Source organism: Gadus chalcogrammus, chromosome 21 (genome assembly GCF_026213295.1).
Source record: "Gadus chalcogrammus isolate NIFS_2021 chromosome 21, NIFS_Gcha_1.0, whole genome shotgun sequence".
Taxonomy (NCBI): Eukaryota; Metazoa; Chordata; class Actinopteri; order Gadiformes; family Gadidae; genus Gadus; species Gadus chalcogrammus.
The window spans coordinates 16,199,912-16,222,671 of record NC_079432.1 but is presented as its reverse complement, the minus strand read 5'-3'; the positions used below and the strand labels follow the sequence as shown (position 1 = coordinate 16,222,671).

Below are 22,760 nucleotides of genomic sequence, written 5' to 3'. Positions count from 1 at the left end.
AAACCAGAAGGGATGAAGACTTTGATTCTTACTTGCGCACATTGTATCAGAGTCTGCGCTGTAATGCACAGTGTTTTAATCCATGCCGTGTTCACAGTTTGAGGAAATTTGTTGTTTTGCTAAGCTTCTTGTTTGTATTGATTGGTTACATTGGGGCTGTCAAAAGCTGTTTCTACTTCTGTTGTGACATACATGGAGTGTAAAGAGCAGCGTGTGAACTGCAGTCTCATGCCAAACCAGTTCAGCAGCCCCAGCAAAGTGATGTGGCCTACGTGGCATGTCTGCTGTCATGCATTAACAGTCACATTTAGCCTACAGTAGGCTGCTGTCACTCCATTTTTCTAGTCGTCACTCATGCATGTCGCCTGTACATGTCCTGGCACTTGAGGATTCCAGTTGACTGCTACTTCACATAGTTTCAGCTTTCTGGGAAATGCAGGCTGAATGAATGCCGCTGATACTTTAGATTGCAGAATAAAGGAAATTCATTGTCAGGAACCGTAGGCGTGTTTGACCTCAGGATGGCAAAATGTGTGTAATGTTGCCTCTCTCTTTTCAAGTTATCCAGAGCTGCTTTCAATTTTGGGTCACCTTGTTTCCGGCCTTGTGTCAAAATAACAAATCATTGTTTCCAGTGTTACGGTTTTGTTTGACCGTGTTTACGCTTGTCTTGGTCCATTTAATGGGATGCTCACTCACGTAAGCACAAAATAAAACGGCCTCCTGGTATCATGATGTTGCCTCTGTGAATGGGTATCTCTTTGCAAAAGGTGGAAACATTGATCTGGTCTGACTGAAACGCCAACTTATTTTGTGGCAGTAGTTGAGATTCAGCATATTTTATACTTTCTCACTGCTTATTAAAACTTGCACCATTTCACCCCCAACCTAGACTGAAATTCCATTGCCTATTAATCAAGAACTTTTTGTCCTTGAGGTGTTGGAAGAGCGAGGGTAGCAGTTTAAAATTTGCACTGTTGTGTGACCAGAATGTGTCTGCAGAAAAATCTAAATAGTGCGGTAAGTTCAATGGACATTTGCATAACTTTTATGTACATAATGTTTGTTTTAATGCAAATTAAACTATGTTAATAGAAACAAATTAAGTGGAATAATTGAAGTCAATAGTTTGCCACAACTGTTTGCCAATGCTAAATTGTTTTATAGATCAACGTATCATGGAGTTACATTGAGTTGTATATCATAATGCAAAAGAGCTATGTGTGAGGAAAATAAAACATGTGCCCTTTTTTAAAACTGGCTACCAGCTCCATGTTGTTGTATTAAGATAATGCTGCTAGAGCTACAGGCAGGCTTATAGGTCCTCTGGCCAGCATATCCTCCATTTAACTTGTTTTGGTCTTGTTCTGGCTGGCTACTCTTGCACTTAATGTTACTGGGCACCACAAGTGCACTTTATACATGGTAAACGTAGGAGGGCCAATACGGAATACAAATATGTTTGTTGTACATTTTGCATGGTGCAGGTACTCAAGTGCACATTGGAATTCTGACCTTCCTGGTAGTTTTCTGCAAATACCAGGATACAATTTGCAGTACAAATGGGGTTTCTGTATAACTACTAGTGTTTGGTTGATGCGTATTGTCCTGCCAACTACATTATGTTGTGTTTCTTTGCCGGCCCGGCAGCATCCCAAAATAAACGCACTAAATATAAACCGCTAACAATAAGGCAGAGTTGCTTGAATGGAAGGCAATTGCGGACGTCTACACCATAGATTTGCTCATATCCCCTCACCACAACAACATTGGCTTGCATACATCCAGCATTCATTTCAACTCCATCATGTATCTGTCATGATTCTGTGTGTGGGAGAAGGAAGATGACTGCCTAAGTGTTAAATATGGATGGGAATACTTTTCTGACTTGGCTTTCAAGTGTAACTATTGAGTTGTGGGGATGATATAACCTTCAGTGTAAACCGATATTCGCAATGGGATCCATGATTCCTATTGGGTGCATCTCTGTAGGATATGCCTGTGAGGTCAAGATTACTTTGATTTAGTTCTATTACAGATTCCCTTTCTGGGACCGTATGAGATGTGGCAGAAATTCTGCATCGCTGACCACTATTAAACTGAACACCATTCCCCATGTACGCAGACAGGAGTGCTTAACCCATTGTTATTTTAATGTAGAGGCCTACAAAAATGTCTTCATGTTCTAAATGTCTTGTGCAGGCTCAGGTGATACACTCGCTAGCTGGCCTGGATTCCAACCAGCTGTCCATCACGCACGAGATATAGACCCAACACACCTGCCCAAAAGCAATGATGCTTTTGAAGCAAGCCATTTCTTCCTTCTTCTTTTTTTTTCTTGTGCACACAAGGAAGGAATGCAAAATATGCCCTTATGTTACCAACCACCACGGTTAGGGCTCAGAGAATTGGATCGGGCTCTTCCTGTTGCTATTGCGCTTGCTGGCCATTTCGGAACAACACTACCCTCTTTAGGCTGCATCAGTTTTGGAAAGATACACGTGGAGAGTGCTGACTATAGCAACCAGACTGGATCTATTTCAACGCTTAATATTGACTTCCCAGAGCGGCAGCAGATAGTGTGAGCCGGTAGGGTCCGGTTGCGTCAGTACTTTTTGTCAGCCTTCACCGCTATTGGAACATTGCTTCATTATCTGTGAGGCTGGCCTGGTGTTTTTCTGGCAGCACCTGCTTTTCCTGTGCTCCCCAATGCTGCACTGCCTCGTTACATAATGAGAATGTGTTCTCCCCCAATAAGAAGAAGAATCTGCAACTCAGCTTGCCTGTTCTCCATTATTCTGAAACCTCTGCCATGTTTTACCTGTGGGTGAATTAAGAGTGGGTATCTGTGTATTACTTATTACTCAGCTTGAATACATTGAAGGTTCTCTAATATCACACAAAATGGAGCTATCAATATCATTATTTATCTTGTAGTTAATATTGATACACCCCAGGCCAGATGCATCTCAATTGCAGATTTCTCCTTGTGTATGTTAGTTCTCAATCTATAGGAGTGGTTCTTGGAGGGCATCTTATTTAGCAACACCTCAAACCCTTTCACTGTTTGGTTATTGAGGCTTCATGGCCTGGTTCTCCACGTACTCGCCCCCCGAGCCTCTAGCCTCCACTGCAGGGAGGCACCGAGCCTGAACAGAGCAGGGTTTACAATGTGTCGTTGTACTTCTGGCCCGCTGCCATGTGCTTCTTAAAGTGCTTGTGGCCAGACGGACATTTCGTAATATTGCTGAACGAACACTTGATTATTCATCCATGAAAGGACTCTAATGTTAATTGAAGCCCCACACCACTGGGCAGTGTTTGTGTGATAAAACCATGTTTCATATTCATGTAATAATGAGTTTTGCACCGTTTAAGAAACGTATAATTACGCAGCCTTATTTTTATTGCAAGGGTAACATGACGTAACTGAGGACAACCATTCAACTTTCCCACTTGTTAAGACGTGTCTCTTTGTAAACTAGGGATGCTGGAATATCTTGTCCAATTCTGCCAATGCTAATTCCTCTAAAGAGCTCCTTGAGCAGTGTAGAGGCCTCTTCCTGCTTTCCATAAACACTAATCTTCAGATGAAAGGTTGGCACACTGTTTTATAAATGTATAAAGCCATCCTGGGTCTCCTCCCCCCTATTGTAGCCATACAAACTGATTGTCTAGAAAGATGGCAGTTATTTACCTCCGTTCCAAGGACTTATTCAGCTGTCTCTTTGTGCAGCCTGCGCCTTCTGTCTGGAATTCCCTCCAGCAGAGGCTCCACAGTGTGAGGCCCCCAGCAAATTTAAGAGAAAAACAGATGGAAACAATGAAATTGTTTCTCTTAAACAATTAAACCTAATTAAATGCATGATGGATGAGTTGCCGTTCAGCTATGATGGGGTTAGGGTTATTGATTGGATTGATTATTGAGGAAACCCTTTTATTTGATGACTGCAAATCATCACTTATTTCACCTCTTTGCTTCAAATTAGTTTGGACCTAATGTGTTCCTGGGGGGTGTCTCGGCACACGTTGGTCTCTACGGGAAACAACAAGGCAGAAACACAACCAACGGGATGGAGCCGACCATCGATTGGAAGGGACTAAAAAAAACGGTCAAATAGGTTATCTGTTTGTCGATAATGCTGTCAGGACTTTGATCTTTCAATATGAAAAATATTACTACCAAGCAAAAACTCAGAGGTGAAACCAGACTACACCTGTTGGGATAAGCCACGGTGCCATGGGGCTGCTCACAGCTGCACGACTACAGCGACTACGGCGCTATCTCCAGAGTGCTGCTTCAGTGGATTGAGGGCTTCATAAAATATGCCATCTGAAGCACACACAAACTAAACTTCCATGTAGCCAAGTTACAAGTTAAGCTAAAATTTAAAGGAACACTCCACCCATTTGCATTAAGCTTTGCATTGTTAGAAACCCAATCATATTTTGGTATGGTCATGCAACACTATCTCATTTTCCCATGAGACGGGAGAAATCCGTATTTACCTCTTACACTTTCTTCTGGCAATGACGCAAAAATCGTCATGTTGCGTCATTGCCAGAAGGAAATACAAGGGGGGGATTTATATTGAGACTATAAGCACTACTAGTCCCACCCTTTCAAACCCGCCCATAGGGGGTGGGACCTAATGCGCTAACAGACCTGTCACAGATCAGTGCCAGTGAGTTAGACTTCACCTGCAGGAAACCTGGCCGAAGGTACTGAATACGCAGACGGACACAATATGGAGGTTTGGGATTTTGAAGAAGTTATGTTAGAAACCGATGTTCGTGGCTACCTTTATGAGCCACAATATAGCGGTGAGCAGCTGAGAGCTATGGAGGAATGGGAGGCGGCTGAAGCTGCCGCCGCTACAGCCGAGGCAGACGCCCTGCCTGCCGCAGACGAGGAGCCCGCAATGGCTCGAGCTGGGGCGGATTGGTGGTGCCTGTGCTCTCACTGTGCGCCAATGGACACAGAACAAGAGTCGGTCTGCTGCCGAGAATTCCAGCGGTGCCAATTTCTTCTGGACGAGATCACGGAATCTGAGGATGACACGGACGTGTGTGTTGTCGATCACCTGAGTTTCGTACCCCAGCCTTTACGCTTCATCTGAACAGTTGGGTATTGGATACATATTTCCGGACCCAGAAATTGTACTGGAAACGCCAGCAAAAGCCCGCCAGGAGAAACGGACGTCTGAGTATAGAGTAAGTGTTTGTTTTTTTACTAACACATTGGCTACAATAGTTTTGAGTCCCGGGGAACGTGACAATCTAGCTATCCGATAGTAGCCGATCTTATTGGTAGATCATAGGCTACGTTACGTCAACTTGAAGTCTGTTTAATGCTGTATAGGCTACTCAAGGAATAATTTATCTTGCTTTGCTAATGTTGTTTTCTTTCTTTCTTAGACAGTATCGGCTTCCTGTGTTGTCCAGGCCATCAGAGCTAATTACGCAGCACAAGTTGGGCAGTACCGTGGCTACCAGGAGACGGTAGATGCTCAAGATGAGCTGTGACTATTTTGACTCTTGACAACGCACACTACACGTTTTATTTTTGTAAATATTTCATATTTTTTCATGAATAAAACTTCAAATTCATGTTGGTTGTTGTGATTTGTTTACTAACCCAAGTGCTGTTATACTAAAGTAGGCCTACTGTGTAAGACAAACACTTATTTAAACTGGGGAGAAAAGGTTGAGTACAAATACTTGATATGCTGAGCTACTGTAATAATTACCAATGTTTTTATGCTGTGCAGTAATACACAAATGATGCGTTTGAAAAAACGAGGGCAGAAGTCTAAACTAGTCAACGTATCACAGGATATGTTTACACAAAGTTAGCTCACGCTAACACTCGCGCTAGGACCATGGGTCCTTCCCCCTCCAAACGGAAACAGACTGGCGGTGCAGCGAGCGCAATGCACTGTGGTAGTTGGAGGATTTCTTACTTTTGAGCCAGAGAGACACTTTCTGCCTTTTCTCAGGCTAGGATGAACCGATTTCAATTTTTTTTGCACATTTATAATACATATTTCCTTCATCAACCTTCAAATCTCCACTGGAAATTTAAAGGTTATCGATTCGTTGTTGCAGCCCTAACAGGAAACCCTCCGTAAATGAACATCTGGCACGAGCTGGTATCAAGTGCAGCCCTGTGCAGTATTCCCCCCCCCCCAGATGTTCGGCTAAAGAATTGACAAGCTTCTGGATCCGAGATTAGCCAGTGTTTGACGGCAGTCATACGTTTGACTGATCAAAGGGCTATGGCCCCTGCCCTACCAAGTGGTATGAAGGTGAAGGATCATGTCTTGCTTGGTGTTTTTGAATCTTCATGAAAGACATTGCAGCAGATTCCTTGACTTGAAAATACTTTCTTGCCTTTCTAAATGCTCTATTGTACTCTGAGCTCATGTTTGTTATTCTTTGTCTTTTGTAGTTTTTGTTTTTGAATATTACTTGTTATGGACCGTCTGTGACATGATGTACTGAACTTCTGCTGCCTATCTAGGCCGGGACACTTAAAAAAGATATCTCAAATCGTATCCTGGTTGAATAAACACCAAACATAGGGATGTAGCAATGTAGAAAATATCATCAGAGTTGGTGAAAGCATATTCATCGTTGCACCATCATCACTCAACCTGAAGTCGCCGTCTTGGTGGAATATCGCCACATTATTCTGTGTTGGCCTTGGACAGATAGTCATTACCACTCCTATCTCTGTTGTTGACACCCCAGGTGACCTCAGTCTCTTTGTGGTCTCTCTTTGCCTCCAGATGTTCCATCCACTGAGCAGCAAGAGCTGTTCACCCAGAAGCTTCAGCAGTGCTGCATGCTCTTTGACTTCATGGATTCCGTCATAGACCTGAAGAGCAAAGAGATCAAGAGGGCCACCCTCAACGAACTGGTGGAATATGTCTCCACCAACAGGGGGGTGCTGGTCGAGACCGCCTACCCAGAGATCACTAGTATGGTGAGTACCCTTATGTGTGATTTCATGAGTTACCTCAGTGATATGTTATGTGCCACACCACTCAAAATGTCACCACAAAAAAAAAAGGAAAAGTGTGGCGAATGTTAAGGTATGTTACAAATGTGTCAGTAAAGGGCATCGGTTCTCAGCACATCTCTCTGAGTCTGTATAGTCTGTTTTACATTTTTTAAGCCGCAGACCACACTCGTGTTATGACCATGAGACAAGGGTATGTTTGCAAAGTGCGTGTCGAAACCGAGCAAGTTATGCCTGTCCTTTTTTCGCCCCAGAAACGATAAGAAATCATGGTATAATGTAATTGCTGTAGCCATTGTTGCGATGATTTGAGTGTGTGCAATGAAGCTCTCCTTCCAGGGTGATTAGACTGTGCCTTGGCTCAGATGAGTCAAGGGGACCTCAGATTACCTTTGGGCTGAAGGCATTAATCTCCGTCATCACCTGCCGCTGGTCTCATTTCTTTAGACAACCTTCTGTATGCTTAGTATCATAATGTATGAGCAGGTCGCTGTGGGCCGGCTCTAGGAAAGAGCCAGAACAAGGACATCATTTTATGAGGTTTGTTTGTTGATTGGTTGATGAAATTATTACCAATAGAAACGTGACCCAATGATATATTTTATTTATACATAACTATTGAACACTTATTTTTGCCCTTAACTGTTAATTCCATCAGAAAATAGTGTGTTAACCTAAGGGGTATGGGTATCGTTGAGATTTTAACGATACCATTACTCGAACGATACTGCTTATCGATCCGGTACTTTAATGGTACCCTTATCGATCCAGTACTATAAACTCTACATCACTAGGCCAATTTATTTTTTATAAGTAGTATACCCAAAGTAAGTAGTTTATATCACCACAACTGCCAGGGCTATGATATGTTATCTTGCTACCAAAAGAATGATGACACCTGTGAAATTATTGTGGAAGTGAAATAATTCATGTGGATACTTCTTGGTTAGAGTAAACTAGGGGTGTAATGGTACACAAAAGTCACGGTTCGGTACTTGCCTCGGTTTTTAAGTCACGGTACGGTTCATGGTTAAGGGGAACATTATAAAAAACTGCTTGCTTATCAACAACGGAGAATGGCCGTAGATCAGCAGCAATGAAAACACCAATAAACTTCAATTATTATCATTATTCGATATTCTATGTGACTCCGACTATTTGACGATCGTTGCCCATCTCTAGCGTGTGCATGTTAAAGTGCTGTACGTAGACACGGAGAGCCTTCTCCATAGCCGGAGAGCGTCCAATATTTTTTAACTATCCGTCAACGCCATGGACCTATTGGTCGACGCAACAGAGACGGCAAGGGCTGTGATTGGTCCTCTAACAAATTCATTTCCGGAATCACTTCTCTGGTTTGACTTTACACCTTAATTACTTTGTACATTGTTTACTTCTCACCTTTAGGACCAATAAAACACCAAATAAGATTTGAAAAGCTTTGGAAGTTTATTTACAACACTGCTTACATGGTTTGTAGTCGCATATAAGATAGATCGGGTGGCGAATTGCATTGCATATCCGACATCCCAACGGAGAGCTGCTTAGGGGTCTCCATAGTTATGAAGTCGCATTACAGAGTCGGAGTAAACTTTGGCTAAACGGTCCGGGTGGAACTCCGAGTTCAAGTTTTAAATTCCGCAGGGCAAAAGAAGCATTTACATTCGCCATAGTAACGCTATGTCCGCCACATTTACGTTCCGCGGTACACCTCTGTAACCGCTCCGAAGTGCCTGTACCATGAAAGTTCGGTACAAATACGTGTACCGTTACACCCCTAGAGTAAACTATATTACTGTAGGGCCACAGCACATCATCTAGGTAGCTGGGTCAATATTTGATGAAAATTAAGTGAATTACAGCAAGAGGTGGAGTTAACCTCCAAATAAAACAAATCCAATGAAAAATCTACAATATTGACTTGATGAGACACAAAGATATCTTGGAAACCCCTTGTATAATTGTGTCATTTGACCTCTCTATTTAAAGGTGACTATATTTAAATGACAACAAGCCAAACAGCCCAATTGCACCAGATTGGGAAGAAGGAAATGTATTCTGATTGATCTATTTACTTATTTCCTCTAAAACTGCCTCTTGGATACTAAAAATGTACATTTTGGTACAGCGCCACTTTTAAGCTACGTTATTTGGAGAGACCCCTAATATAAGTATCATAAAGCTGATCTATCAAAAATGTATAGAAAATATATTGCCTTAATTTCACCATGTTAAAGAAAGTAGAGGGCCCCGCTCCCAACTTTTAAGGACCAGCTTGGACAGGGAGAGTTTTGAATTTAGTTTCATTTCGGAAGTTACTCGGAAATAGCAAAAATGCTTAATATAAGTTATATAAATAAAGCTAGCTTGAATCAATAGTAAATATATTTCCTTAAGGTGACTTATATACCACCGGGTGCGAGTGTGATAAGCCGTTTTGAAAATCTGCCTCTGCTGACATCACAAGTTGCCGTGTCCACCTAGATCTGTGTTGGATAGATCAGTCTACCAGCCTACCCAGTGGACAGAAGCTAAAGTTGCTCACCTATCCGACATACATCTAGGTGGACACGCCCACTTGTGATGACAGAAGTGGCAGATTTTCAAAACGGCTTGTAATTAGGGCTGGCCCTAATTGTTGGTTTTTCCGAGCGAATATTCGAATATTCGTTCCAGAAAAACACACCATCAAAAACAACATTAATAATCCCCATGTACTCCCTGGAACCGATTTTGACAGAATCTGCATATTTTGTTGAAGATTTAATAGCTTTTGAACGTTAATTAGTAGGCCCGCCTAAGTCAGTTGGAGTTCCTTAGTTTTTCCCCGTGGAAGTGAACAGCTGTTGTTCCGTTCCAAATCAGCTGTCCTCTCTGCCATCTCAGCCCTTACGGGAGCTTTTCAATTCATCCTGGAACGTGTGTCTTTTCAGGGAATTTGTACAATAAATCCACAACGAATACAGAATATTGATTGTCTTATTTGTCCATATTATATCCATTATATTGACCGGGTATTACTAAGACGCTCACACTCTGCAGCAAGCCAGTCACAGTTGATGGGCGCTGTACAGCGAATGTAAACAAACAGCTAAGCTAAGGTTAGCATTTCGCTAAGCTAAGGTTAGCATTTCGCTAAGCATTACTTTTCCTCCTGAGATCCCGCTAATGTTGTAGTAATGTAAAGGGAAACAAGATATCTATTCATCCTCCACGTCTCTCGCTTCTCTGCTTGGTTTCACTTATAGTTTGCCTCCCTCGCTCTGGTAACATCACGTACGTGAAAAAAAAACAACGAAGCTCTGAATACTGATTTAAACTTCGAATACTAATTTTCCGAACGAGTATTCGACAATTCTAATAATTCGGGCCAGCCCTACTTGAAATGACTAATCACTCTCTCACATGCTGGCATAATATGTCCCCTTTTAGTCAATACAAGTAATGTAATATTGCAGCCGAGGCCCCTTTTAATAGCAGTTTTCAGTACCCATCACTAGTTAACCTGAACTTAGAAATTATTATATTCTTTCAGTAAAACCAATTCAGTTTGTGTGAATTAACCAAACATCTATTGCTTCATATATGACATGATGGTCTATATATGATTCTTTGGTATTGTTTAGTTTTATATCTGACGTTGTCTAAATGAATTGTGATTCTAGATCGTCTAGATATATGTATTAATTAGTTTGGTCCTCTTGTAGTCAGTTTATGGAGGTTGCTGTTGATGGACATTGTTGAATATTTGATGGAAGTAAAACCCCATAACATCTTGTTAACAACAAAAAAAAGCATCTCATCTCATGAGAGGGATGCACACAAGATGCCCTTCTTACCCACGTTCTGTGGGTAGGCAGAAGGATGCTGATGCACACCATTTCTTCCAACAATAGTTTGAGGTTCAAGACCTTAATTGCCAAAATAATTGTGTGTGTGATTCATATTACTTTGGCAACATTTTCCAACAAGTGATGAGGTTGCATATTGCCACCAATTGACAACCCCCCCTTTCTCCTCCCTTCCAACTACTATGGTGGCTTCAGCTAGCCTGTATTGTGTAAGATGTCAGTAGGTATTACCATTTTGAGAAAAAACTCAGAATAAATCAGTTTATCTAATCACTCGGATACCTTTGTCACAGTCACCATGGTCACAGTACATGTTGTAGGTCATGGCAGAGGTGTTTCTAGTTAATAAGCCATTGATGTTTCTCACGTACTCCTTTTTATTGCATCAATAGTGGAAAAGACATTCATTTACCTAGATTATCGCTGATGTATGCATTTATCATTAATCTCAATAGCAGTCAGTGCTATAAGGGGATTTTTATTTGCCCTTTGGTACCTAAGTGCAAGTAACATGTCTTCCTTGCTTTTGATAACATGAGGGTGTGCAGTTGTATAACAACAGTTTAGTTTTGGGTTCCAAATTTCTCAGAGTGATAGCCTATGCTTCTCCTACAAAATCGAAAAACCAAAGTCTCCAAAACATTGTATTAAAGAATGCACAGCCACTCATCATAATTCCCCTCATCCACAAACTGCCATTCGCTACACTATTTTGCACTTGAATTCCAAGGTGTGTGGAAGTCCATTATTATTGAATCACATCACGTATTTTGGTGAAAGGACGGTTGATGCTCGTCTTCACAGGTTATGAGGCGTCCAAAAGCGTTAAGCTCCTAAGACCCTCGTATAAAACGGTGTGTGTGTGGATGTCTGGACCTCTGTCTGGCCAGTGGTGGATTTTGTCGCAAGTTAAGCTTCTCAAACACTTATAGTACAACAGCACAGTGTTATATAATAGAGCTTCTACACAGCAACGCTACTAAAAAAGAATCACAAACGGGTCGCAGCCATCATTATAACAAGCCCCCACCTTCCTACAACTCAAGAGTCCAAAACACATTCTTTAAAGGGTTCTAGTCTAGTTTGTGTGTTGTGGTCTACAGTAGAAACATGGAACGTGGAAGGCGACCCACTCCATGTTTAGCCACAAAGGGCTCATTCTAGGATAATGAAAGCACAATTCATACATTTTCATGGGATTATACAGTAATTAAACCCTGCTTATGACTATTATAGTCCATGTCTGCCAGGCCGGTTCCGCTCGAGGCCCCTACATTGTAGAACGTGTCCACCTCTCTTCTGGCTGGTTGGTAAAGGTCCAGCGGGGTGGTCCTCGGACAGCGCTCTCGGTGAAGGTGGAACGGCCCCTGTCACAGAGAGACAGTTGTCTTCCTAATAGTCCCGCTTGGCTGCGCCACGCTTGGCCTCACATGGTAATGAAGAGGCCAGTGGCTAAAGTGCAGTCAATTAAGCGGCAGCACTGAGGACTGCTTTGATCATCCACATTGTTTAGTGAGTCCAAACAGGTTCCCCATCAATGTGCCCGCTTTCATTAGCGCCAGCATTCCCTGCACCTTTCGAACGTTACTTTTAAAGTAGCAGGATTTTATTTTGCTATTTTATATATAAGGAGCCCAAGGGGGGGGAAGACAGTAAAAGCAAAGCGTGCCTGGACTATAAAGTCCGTTTTATTTACCTCAACTAGTTCTCCTATGGTTCCTGGTCTCTCTGGTTCCTGGTCTCTCTGTGTCCTCTCTCTCTCTCTCCCCCTCTTCCTCTTCCTCCATCTCTCTCTCGCTACGATTAATCACAAGACGATCCCGGCTCCCTGCAGTTACCTCGGCTGCAGGCGTTGCTATGTTGCGCCGGTTGCTACTGGTGTTAACCGCAAGCGGACCCAACGCAGCGCTACAGCCGGCCCCGCTGGTCAGTGGGCCCCCACATCGCTCCCTCACAACGTTTGTCGTTTAGCAGGGGCCCTCAGAGTAGCCCTCCCGCCAACGCCCTCCATCCAATTTCCACTTCCTGTGCGTTCAGCCCCACTCCGCCTCCCACCACCACTTTGGGATTCATCTCTCTGGGACGATGGGATCCTTTTTCCAACATCTTTATTTCCTTCCCAGTCCATCGCCCACGGACTCCTCTCCTCTGCTCTGCGTCCTCAGTCATTGTTCTGTCCCTAATCCTGTCATGTTGACTGAGGAACGAGACGGGTGGGCATGATGTCTCTGTGTGATGAATTGAAAAAAACCTGATCCGTCATGCATGCCACTAAACACTTGACATAGTGATTATAGATGGGCTATTCTATCACAGCCTGTCATTTCTGCAAATTACAATGAGATTTAATTAGGAAATAAAGTAATCGATAGCATTAATCTGCGTTTATGTTCTAGTAGTAATAACGGGCTTTTATTTCACTTGATGACTGCAGACCGATGTTTGTGTTTGACTGACAAAGAACATCTTTAGTGTTTTTTGTGTGAAACATTTCATGTGGGTGTGATTTATTCACCTGCTACAACCTTTTGTTTTGCGGGATCTCGGCGTGCTCTGTTGAGATGCCTGTGCGGTGCGCTACAGAGACGGGGGGGGGGGGGCGTACCTGGGGCTGCAATCAGTGTGCTGGGTAGGGGAGGGCATGAGGTACCCACCGGGATGTACCCAAGATATAACTTGAGACAGGATCACATGAGGGTTCAACTGTTGGTTGTGTGTGTGTGTGTGTGTGTGTGTGTGTGTGTGTGTGTGTGTGTGTGTGTGTGCGTGTGCGCGTGTGTGTGTGTGTGTGTGTGTGTGTGTGTGTGTGTGGGGGGCCCAGTGGAAAGGCTATGTATGATGTCTATATTCAGCTTTACTTGCTGCTCATTGCTCCATCAGTTGTGTTTCATTTGAGAGGGCTACTGGGCAGGGTTGGCTCTCCCAAAGAAAGGGGACAACGTTTCTATTGGCCTCTTCATCGTTTGGTAGTTTCTGGATGAATAGTGAAACATGCAGACTTTCAGTGTATTTTGGTTGTTCAGACTGAGAATCTGTTCCTGAGAGAAATAGTGCCTGGTTTAGCTATGTGTCTCCTAGGCAACTCGGATGAACTGGGTGCCACCTATAATCACATACTCATACATTAAGGCTATGTTGGATGCCAGTTACACAACATGGACTTGTTGCATGTATTTGATGACTTCATATCCACTGTGATCCTTTCAGTATCATTATTGATTTGGATCGTTCCCTATTGCTATCTTTCCTATATACTATTTAACGTATTCCCATTACATACATCCTCCATAAACTTTCCAGAACATTGGGAGCAAGGCTATTGTTGTAACAATGCTCGAACCTGCCACTACCCTTTCCAATCTGACTCATGTCCTTTATTATTTCACAACTGTCAATAGAAGATGTTTTCTTTCTCGTGTACAAACATGCCGACAGAGCGCCTCCATAATGCCCGCCTCACGCCTACGCTGCTATCTGCGATGCATGTTACTGTTCCAAATCCCTCCAGCTAAAAACTGGCTGTGGCATTGACCCGCCAGCATCCCCGTCTGTAACCCTGAACATGAATTTACACTCTTTCCCAATATTAGTAAATTAAATAAACTTGAACAAAAGATTCATATATATATATATATATATATATATATATATATATATATATACATACATACATACACACGTTGTTTTTTTGGTAGTGATAATTTTTTGAACGCAATTCAAATCTTCCTCCTAGGATTTGCATGTATAAATAGCTGCGTAGGTTGAGGATGAATGTGTAATGTTCTTTTTTTTTTTTTCAACATTGCACATTATTTTCTCACCCTCTTCCCATTTATTTTCTGTTTGCATTTTGAGTCGAGTCTGTTTGGTGGGTTCTCCACTGCCGTGGTTCTGAAACGCATGCGGTCTGACAAGCTTGTTCTGGTCAGATGCTTGTGTTACTTGGAACCAAGATTATAAGTTAACATCTTCAGAATCATCTTATTAATAAATGTGGTATCATGGTGTTTCTCGTCCTCTTTTCCCCGTTGTATTTGGTTGCAATGCGTTTAACCTGCAACACATTTCCTAATCTCCCTCCTCACAGATCTGTACGAATATATTCCGGACCCTTCCACCCAGTGACAACCCGGACTTCGATCCTGAAGAGGATGAGCCGACCCTGGAGGCTTCATGGCCGCACATACAAGTACGACTCACGCGCCACCCCTCGTTTCCTCTGGGATCGATGATCTGTGTCCTCTCACTCTTACACTGCATATGTCTCACCCCCTCCCCCTCTTTTTTTCTAATCTTCTCAGCTGGTTTATGAATTTCTTCTGCGTTTCCTGGAAAACCCAGACTTTCAGCCAAGCATCGCCAAGCGGTACATTGACCAGAAATTTGTACTTCAGGTAAGTCCTACGATTATATTCACTTTATTATTTCACACAACCACCTTCTGTCGATACCCCAGTGTCTTGGAAGGACGCCAGAAAGCGAAACGTTTAATGAATGTAGGAGGGACAATAAGAACTTCAATTCAAATATTATTATTTGAATTGTTCAAATAAATCCAAAAGGTGGTTCAAAATGTAATTTTTATTTGTAAAATAATATATGCCAGTCAATCAAATTATAACAAAAAACGGACAATACCCAAAATCCCATGGCAAGGGGGGAGGCTATAAGATGAATGTGTATACAGGAGAGAGAAGAAGATGGATGTCAGCTGTTTAGGCTAGGACATGGCAACCAATAGCATCAGTCCCTCAGTAGTCATGGCACCCGGCCTCAGTGTTCTCCCAGTGGCCGGGGGCTGCAGGAGAGCTTTGCTGCTCCTCCTCTCTCCGTCAGGAGCTACCCGCTGGAGCATCGGCGGGTGGAGGACGGGGAGGACATCAGGGCTTGGAATGCTGTCTGGGCCACATCCAAGGTGCCTGCCTCGGCAGGCTTTTCCATGATGCGCGTGTGTCGTCGGGGGAAGCCTTAAATAGCTCTCTGCTGTTTACACTCTGTGAAAGGGAGAAGGGGTTCTGGTTTTGAAGCCAGCAGGGGGAAAAAAATGAGAGGATTGAGATGCTGGAGGGATGGTGGGGAAGATTAGCGTTTCAAAGCAAACCGAAAAAATAAATGATTAAGCATTTGCCTCTTTCTTAAATATACAGGAGCTCATGCGTATGCATTTTGCCAGATCAAAGTGCAGGTGCAGGCTGGGGGTTTGATGTTTTGGGTGTGATTCAGGCCCTCTGTGGTTCTGCCTGAGAAGCCTCTACTAGTGTATTTGTGTATCAGTGTATTACTATGTGTGAACAGTTGGGCTACTGTTTTAATAGAGCTGTGAGAATGCAAATCTAGAAATAGAAAATGTGAGAAAACGCATAAAAAAAACATTTGTGAATGTCTTTCAATCAGGCATTTGTGCGATTTGTTTTTCCCACCTTCAAATCCAACAAGCGATTGTATATTTTAATTCTACACTGCCATCCTTATTTTATTATTTTCTGTCACTACTTAACTCCATATGGAGAAATTATATTGAATTCAATGTATTTGTATAGCCCTTAATCACAGTAACAGTCTCAAAGGGCTTAACAGGCCATATATTTATGACACCCCCCCTAGCCCTAGTCCCCCAGAGGGCAAGAAAAAACTCCCTTAATTAGCAAGGAAGACATCTTGAAGGAACACACAGTGGGGGATCCCTCCTTCCAGGGAGGGTTAGGAGTGCCATAAATGACATACTGTACGTACAGGCACAACATTTTAAATCATTTAGTTAATTAGAGTTGCGTAAATAAATGATGTCTATGGTGATGGGGTGCTGGCCTGTTAACTGTAAGGGGAGTCCAGGCATTCAGTCATAGTCACTGAAACACGCTGAAAGAGACAGAATGACGATATAGAAGAGGGACGGTGCACAAAGAAGATGTGGATAACTTCTAATTTAGCCACTACGCAAACACACATCGATACAATCAGAAACATTCACATAGTCAGACACAGCTGCTGACACTCATCCACGCTTTCAGCATCAGTCCGGGCATCTGCAACAGCAGCTGGTTTGGCACCCCTAGGTACCAAAGTGAAGAGGGAGGTTTTCAGCTTTGCTCTGAATATATCGGCAGAGTCAGCTTCCCTGATTACAGGTGGCAGACTATTCCATAGATAGGCCAACACTTTGTTTCCTGCTGATTCCTCTTTAACCTTTGGTAGTGAAAGAAGGCCAGCTCCCAAAAGCCCAGAGGGACGAGAAGGAATATAAAGAATGATAAGGTCCTTCAGGTAGGAGGGTGCTAATCCGTGCCAGGCTTTATAGGTAAGCAGTAGCACCTTTTAAAATCCGATCTGACAGTTATTGGGAGCCAGTGTAGAGAGGCAGAATAGGAGTATTATGCTCAAATATTTTCTTTCTAGTCAGAAATCTAGCTGCAGCCTTCTGTACAAGCTGGAGGTCTCTTGTGGTCAAGTTAGGAAGATCAGAGGACAGTGAATTACAATAATCTAATCTTGATCGAGCCACTAAGACGCAGTGAGACAGCTTTGATGGTGTTTGGTGTTGTCTTACAAATGCTTATACTATCATAAGCAGTTAGCAGTAACCACTGCATTCTATACGATGCAATACAATATATACATCATGACGTGTGTGCATACGAACACACAGATATGATTGAGACCTAGCTAGCAGTATAGACAATCTACAGTGTTTGCCTCTTTACTTTGTTTTTGCAATTACTCTGGGTTTGCTGAAGCCATTATTGACATCTCTAATGCCAAAGATAAATTGCTGCAGTCTGCCATTGAAAATTGTTGCAGTCACCTTCCTGTGATTGAAAGGCAAGCTGGATTCCATTAACCAATCACGGAAAAGGTGACCTGATTAGTCTGAAATTAGCCAGGGTCTCAATTTTCTCATGCAGAGGCAGTCAACTCAAGACAGATCTTCCTACGACGCTGATGTAGAACCTTTGTTTTTATGTTTGTGTGACATGGAAATGTCACAAATCCACCTCAATGAGATTATAAACGGTTCCGGCTCAGTCATCAAATTAATTCCTTAACAAGCCATGGCTTAAATGCTGTTTTCTTATCTTTGACCTGTCTGAGTAGTTGCCTAGTGATATCTGGTGATAAACTGAAAGGTTGGCTCGATACTGGCCCTTTCATGCAATCCACTTCAACCTCTTTAGAGCAGTAGCACGTTCTCTTAAATGTACCTTCTTGCACTCTTTTCCAGCATTCACTTAAGGGAGTTTTCGGGGGCCACCCCCATTAGCCCATAACCACAGATGGGGAGGGGGGCCCGGTGGCTAGGTGTGTTTACCGTAACCCAGCACGGCACAGGATTGTTGTACATTTACCCACTCGCTGTGTATGATTTACTGGATACCTTATCGTTGTACGTTGCACTCCACAGCGAGGCGCGGGTTGAGCTTTAGTCTAAGGTGGATCTCTTCTTCCCTGTAGAAGTGGGAGTCGCTGCTCTTAAAAATAGAACTCTGTTCCTGGGAATCAATAGTGTAAAGGGGTGTTCGAACAGAGCCGTACCTCACCGATGCGCTCTTCTTATCTCCTTGCAGCGCTCCTATTGTTCTTTCTCAGACGGTCTGAGAAGTGGACATTAAGGGGGTCTGATTCTGATTCCCCCCCCCCCCCCCCCCCCCCCCCCCGTCTACAGCGTGTGTGCATCAGTGGCCGCACACACTGATATTACCGTGCTTCTATGCAATGCATTTGACCCAGTGGCTCTCCGGGGCCCGGCATGAGAGTGGTCGTGTTTACGCTCTGCCTGTTGCCTTTCCGGTCGGCTGGATGGAAACAAGACGCTCCATGCGTGTCCCTGACCGGGGGCTCCCAGACGCTGTGGCCTCGCTGTCCGCAGAGTGGCCCGTTGAGAACGTCTCAGGATTGCTGTGGCTCGTGCTGTAAACTCGCGAGTTGTCTTTGCAGCCATGCATGACCAGAATATGTATGCAGGGAATGCTGGGATAAACAATACGTTAATGTAATAAGAATGTATGTTTACATCCAACCCTCCTTTCCCTCTGTTTAGCCTGGCCTGTCAGAATCAAGTGGCAAAGTTGGATTGCAGTTTAGACTTTCTGTGAGAAGAGGCTTAAGACTATGAAGTGGCATTGCACACTATAGAAAAGTGTGTGTGTGTGTGTCTTTTTTGGTTTTCCCTGGTCATTTCAGATGACGACAAAGTGATATTTATTCTTAAACATTTGAACGAGTGAATTGATGTTGAACAGTGTTCCACAAAAGCGTGGGGTATGGATGCAGTGCTGATAATTAAAAGATTACATCCCGTGTGTACCGAGATTAGAATTACTCATGTGTCAATGGGTGTTATATTTATAAGATACAAGGGTGAATCCTCACCATGACTCGCCTCAACATGAGACACAAGGTTGAATCCCATACGAATGACTCACCGTGGAGTAAACACTTTGCTCCTGCCCAAGTTATTCACAATAGGCAGTATCAACTGAACCAAAATGGTAGGTGGTGGTCATCTCTATGAATAAATCATGCCTAATTTAATTCCAAACAGATGCACGTTGTTTGGTGAATTGAAACACAAACAGTTCCCCCGCCCTCTGTCCCTATATCCCCCGGTGCTCCCCGGGCGAGCGTGGCTCACCCGGCTCAGAGCGCTGCGAGTCCCAGCAGGTCTGAGCTGGGGAGAGGCTGACGGCCGTGTGTCTGTTGCAGCTGCTGGAGCTGTTTGACAGCGAGGACCCGCGGGAAAGGGACTTCCTCAAGACCATCCTGCATCGGATATACGGGAAGTTCCTGGGCCTGCGGGCCTTCATCAGGAAGCAGATCAACAACATCTTCCTGCGGTGAGACCCACGCACTCTACATCAAAATGGGGGGTGAGGGGAAACACAAGGGAGGGGTTTTGGGATCGTCATTGGGGGCGGGGTTGGAGTTGCTACGAGTGCGTTCTCATTGGTCAAACATGAGGTGAATCGCTTTTCAAATGAGACTAGCAAAAACACATTGTTTGACACTCACTGCACTACAACTTATTTATTTTTTGTTTATTTAATTAACCTTTACTTTAACAGGAAGTCTCATTTGGATCGGTATTTATATTTCAGTGGAGCCGATCCAAATAAAATGTAAACACAGTAGTTTTTCAAGACTAGCAGTACATTAATTCGCATATACAAAGGCCAAAGAACAAATGGATAGGCCGGTAATTCTGAGTGATAACTCAGTGGTTCGTCGTCGTATATCGTATTGATGTTTTCATTTCATGAATGGCACCTACACGTAATCCTGTCTAATGTGGACACAGCAGTGAGGGTTTGACCCGGCGACCATGAGAGGGTTTGTGCCCGGGAGAAAGGGGAAACGACACTGTGGCTCATCCATCCTGTGCTGCACCAGCCTCAAGATCACCGCGCCCGTCACACACCCCTATTACTTTAAACTGTCAGGAAGGCATAACCTCCCCCTGTCCCAGCCCCCTTATATAACCAAGCACCAGCTATGCTGTTGCCGTGAGACAGTGGTAAGGTGTTGGGAGGAGGGGGGGGGCACTTGACGTCTTTTCCAACAGGCATGAAAGACAACGGATGTGCTCACTCCGACCATCTGTTGCTGCCGGCTGGTTAAATATAGCGGCCCAGTTGTCGGGCTCCAAGCAGGCGCTGGTACCCGCTGTCGATAACGGGTACCCTATCGGATCCCTTTCAGTATCTTTTTATTGATCTGTTTACTGGGAGGCGGGGGGGCTGTTTCAGAGAGTAGCTGTGTTTCAGGTTCCCTTTTCAAGATGGCCCATGAACAGGATGCACATGAAAGCCAGGGGCCATTTTATCTTTTAGTGTTTTACACCCTGCTGTGAGCAATATGCAGCCATTATCTTATTGCGTCGGTGTCTTTTTTCGTATTTTTTTTGTATGTTTCAAGAATCCCACCATTGCAAGACTTGCTTACAGTAGTGGAAGGGATTGCAGATTACTGGCATTGATGCAGGTTCAATGTATTGATGGTGGTTGAATGTGTTTTTTGTAGGTTCATCTATGAGACTGACCACTTCAACGGAGTGGCTGAGCTCCTGGAGATCCTTGGAAGGTGAGTACAGGTGGTCCTGTGCCTTTTGGTCAATCACAATGTGACCCACATCTGGGCACGTATTATTAGATTAGCACTATGCAAAATATTGCTTTGTTTGCTTGATTTGTGGTTATTTGTCAATATTTACCGTGGACATTGTGCTATTGTAACCATGTTGCATTTACCTTTGTAATGACTGAACTTTAAGAGCCAGTGCCTGTTCTTGGGTGTGTGGATCTGTGCCTGGGCAGGAGTTGACCGAGAAAGGGCTAGGCTTCCCGGAAACCAACAGTAAAACGCCACGGTGGTGTGGATGTGTGGAGCAGCGGCTTATTTTGGTGGCCAAGGGTTAAGCTTCTCAGCATATTGCCACGGTGCTTTTCATATACAGCGTGGCTCACTAAATCGCTCTTAAACAACAATGGTTCTGAAAAAGTATCACAAATTTGCCCCCCCCCACCCCCACCCTTCCTTCCTAGAACGCTCAGCGCATTTGAAAATTGCGCTTAAATTATTTTTAACAATATTGTTAAAACTAATTAATTCCATGCTCCGTTCGATGAGTGTTTTTGTTTGGGTTTGTATGAGCTTATCAGGTGCACGCCAACCCACTGGCACCGAATAGACCTAGGCCTGAAAAAGTGCCACAAACAAACCTCAACTGATGTGGCCTATTGGTTTATTTTCTATCCGGCACTGTGCATTGTGTGTGATGGTCCTCAGCTCTACAGTGTCAAAGAGTGGCTGGTAGTCATCCCCCAACCATCTTTTCCTAGGGATGATCAGAACGGGCAGTGGAAATAAATCCTGTTTTGACTCGACAGCCTTTTAACAAAACCAACCACAGACCAGACCTGGTATGGAAAGAAAGCGTGACGGCCACTGAAACGTTATTCTTCATGGCATATATTTTCTCATAAATAGCAAGCAGAGTGGATCCCAATGAACTTAACTGGCCTTTGCAACACCGTAGACCAACCGCTCTGATTTGACATAATTCTATAGCCGATCAGATGCATGCCAGCCCACTAGCATTATGAGTCACATTATCATAAAAAGTGATCGTGGCAGCTCACGCGGTTTTACTGTAAGCTTGCACTTTAGCATAGAACTCTAAAGTGCCTGGAGACATAAAATAGTAACCTTATGGCTATTTATTCGTTGATATATTATGACTGTTACCGGACTCTAATCAGGTTGCAGTCTATGTTCATCATAGTTTTAAACAGTGGTGGTAATTTCCCCAGCCTGCTCTTTTAGAAACTTTCGTTGGAATGAAGCAATAACGTTGTACGTCGTTTTAAGACAAATACCGTTGTGTTCTGGAACAGTAAATATGATTCTGTTTCCGTATTCTTTATCGTTCCTAATTGGTTCCGAGCCCAGTCATTGAATGCACAGTTTACCCTCGGCTGTCTCGTTCTGGTTCTCATATCCTAAGGTACAATCCCATTTGTACCCCTTACCCCTTCCCCTTACCCCTTCAAAACAAGGGGGAGGGGGAAGGGGAAGGGGTAAGGGGTAGAAATGGGATTGGGCCTAAAAGAGGCCTCTCCCCCCTCCCCGCTGGGTCCTATTGCGGTCCCAGTGCGGGCTCCTGTCAGACAGCCTTGTGACTGCTGTCCCCCTCTGTGCCCCCCCTCTGCAGCATCATCAACGGCTTTGCCCTGCCTCTGAAGGCGGAGCACAAACAGTTCCTGATGAAGGTGCTCATTCCAATGCACACCGCCAAGGGACTGGCCTTGTTCCATGCACAGGTAGGAAGGACTGAGAGGTCTAATCAACTACTTTATACCGTCTAAAGTATGTGCCAGATTTGTTTTGACCTC

At 43.7% G+C, this 22,760-nt stretch overlaps 1 protein-coding gene across 1 annotated transcript in view; it reads left to right on the top strand.

The window, feature by feature from the left end:
* ppp2r5a (protein phosphatase 2, regulatory subunit B', alpha isoform) overlaps positions 1-22,760 on the top strand; it is a 32,812-nt gene that overhangs the window by 2,988 nt on the left and 7,064 nt on the right. The window contains exons 2-7 of the mRNA XM_056580651.1: positions 6,792-6,988; positions 14,963-15,064; positions 15,177-15,269; positions 19,576-19,706; positions 20,890-20,949; positions 22,580-22,688. Coding sequence (XP_056436626.1) covers positions 6,792-6,988; positions 14,963-15,064; positions 15,177-15,269; positions 19,576-19,706; positions 20,890-20,949; positions 22,580-22,688 — 692 coding nt within the window. The remainder of the gene's footprint in view (positions 1-6,791; positions 6,989-14,962; positions 15,065-15,176; positions 15,270-19,575; positions 19,707-20,889; positions 20,950-22,579; positions 22,689-22,760) is intronic.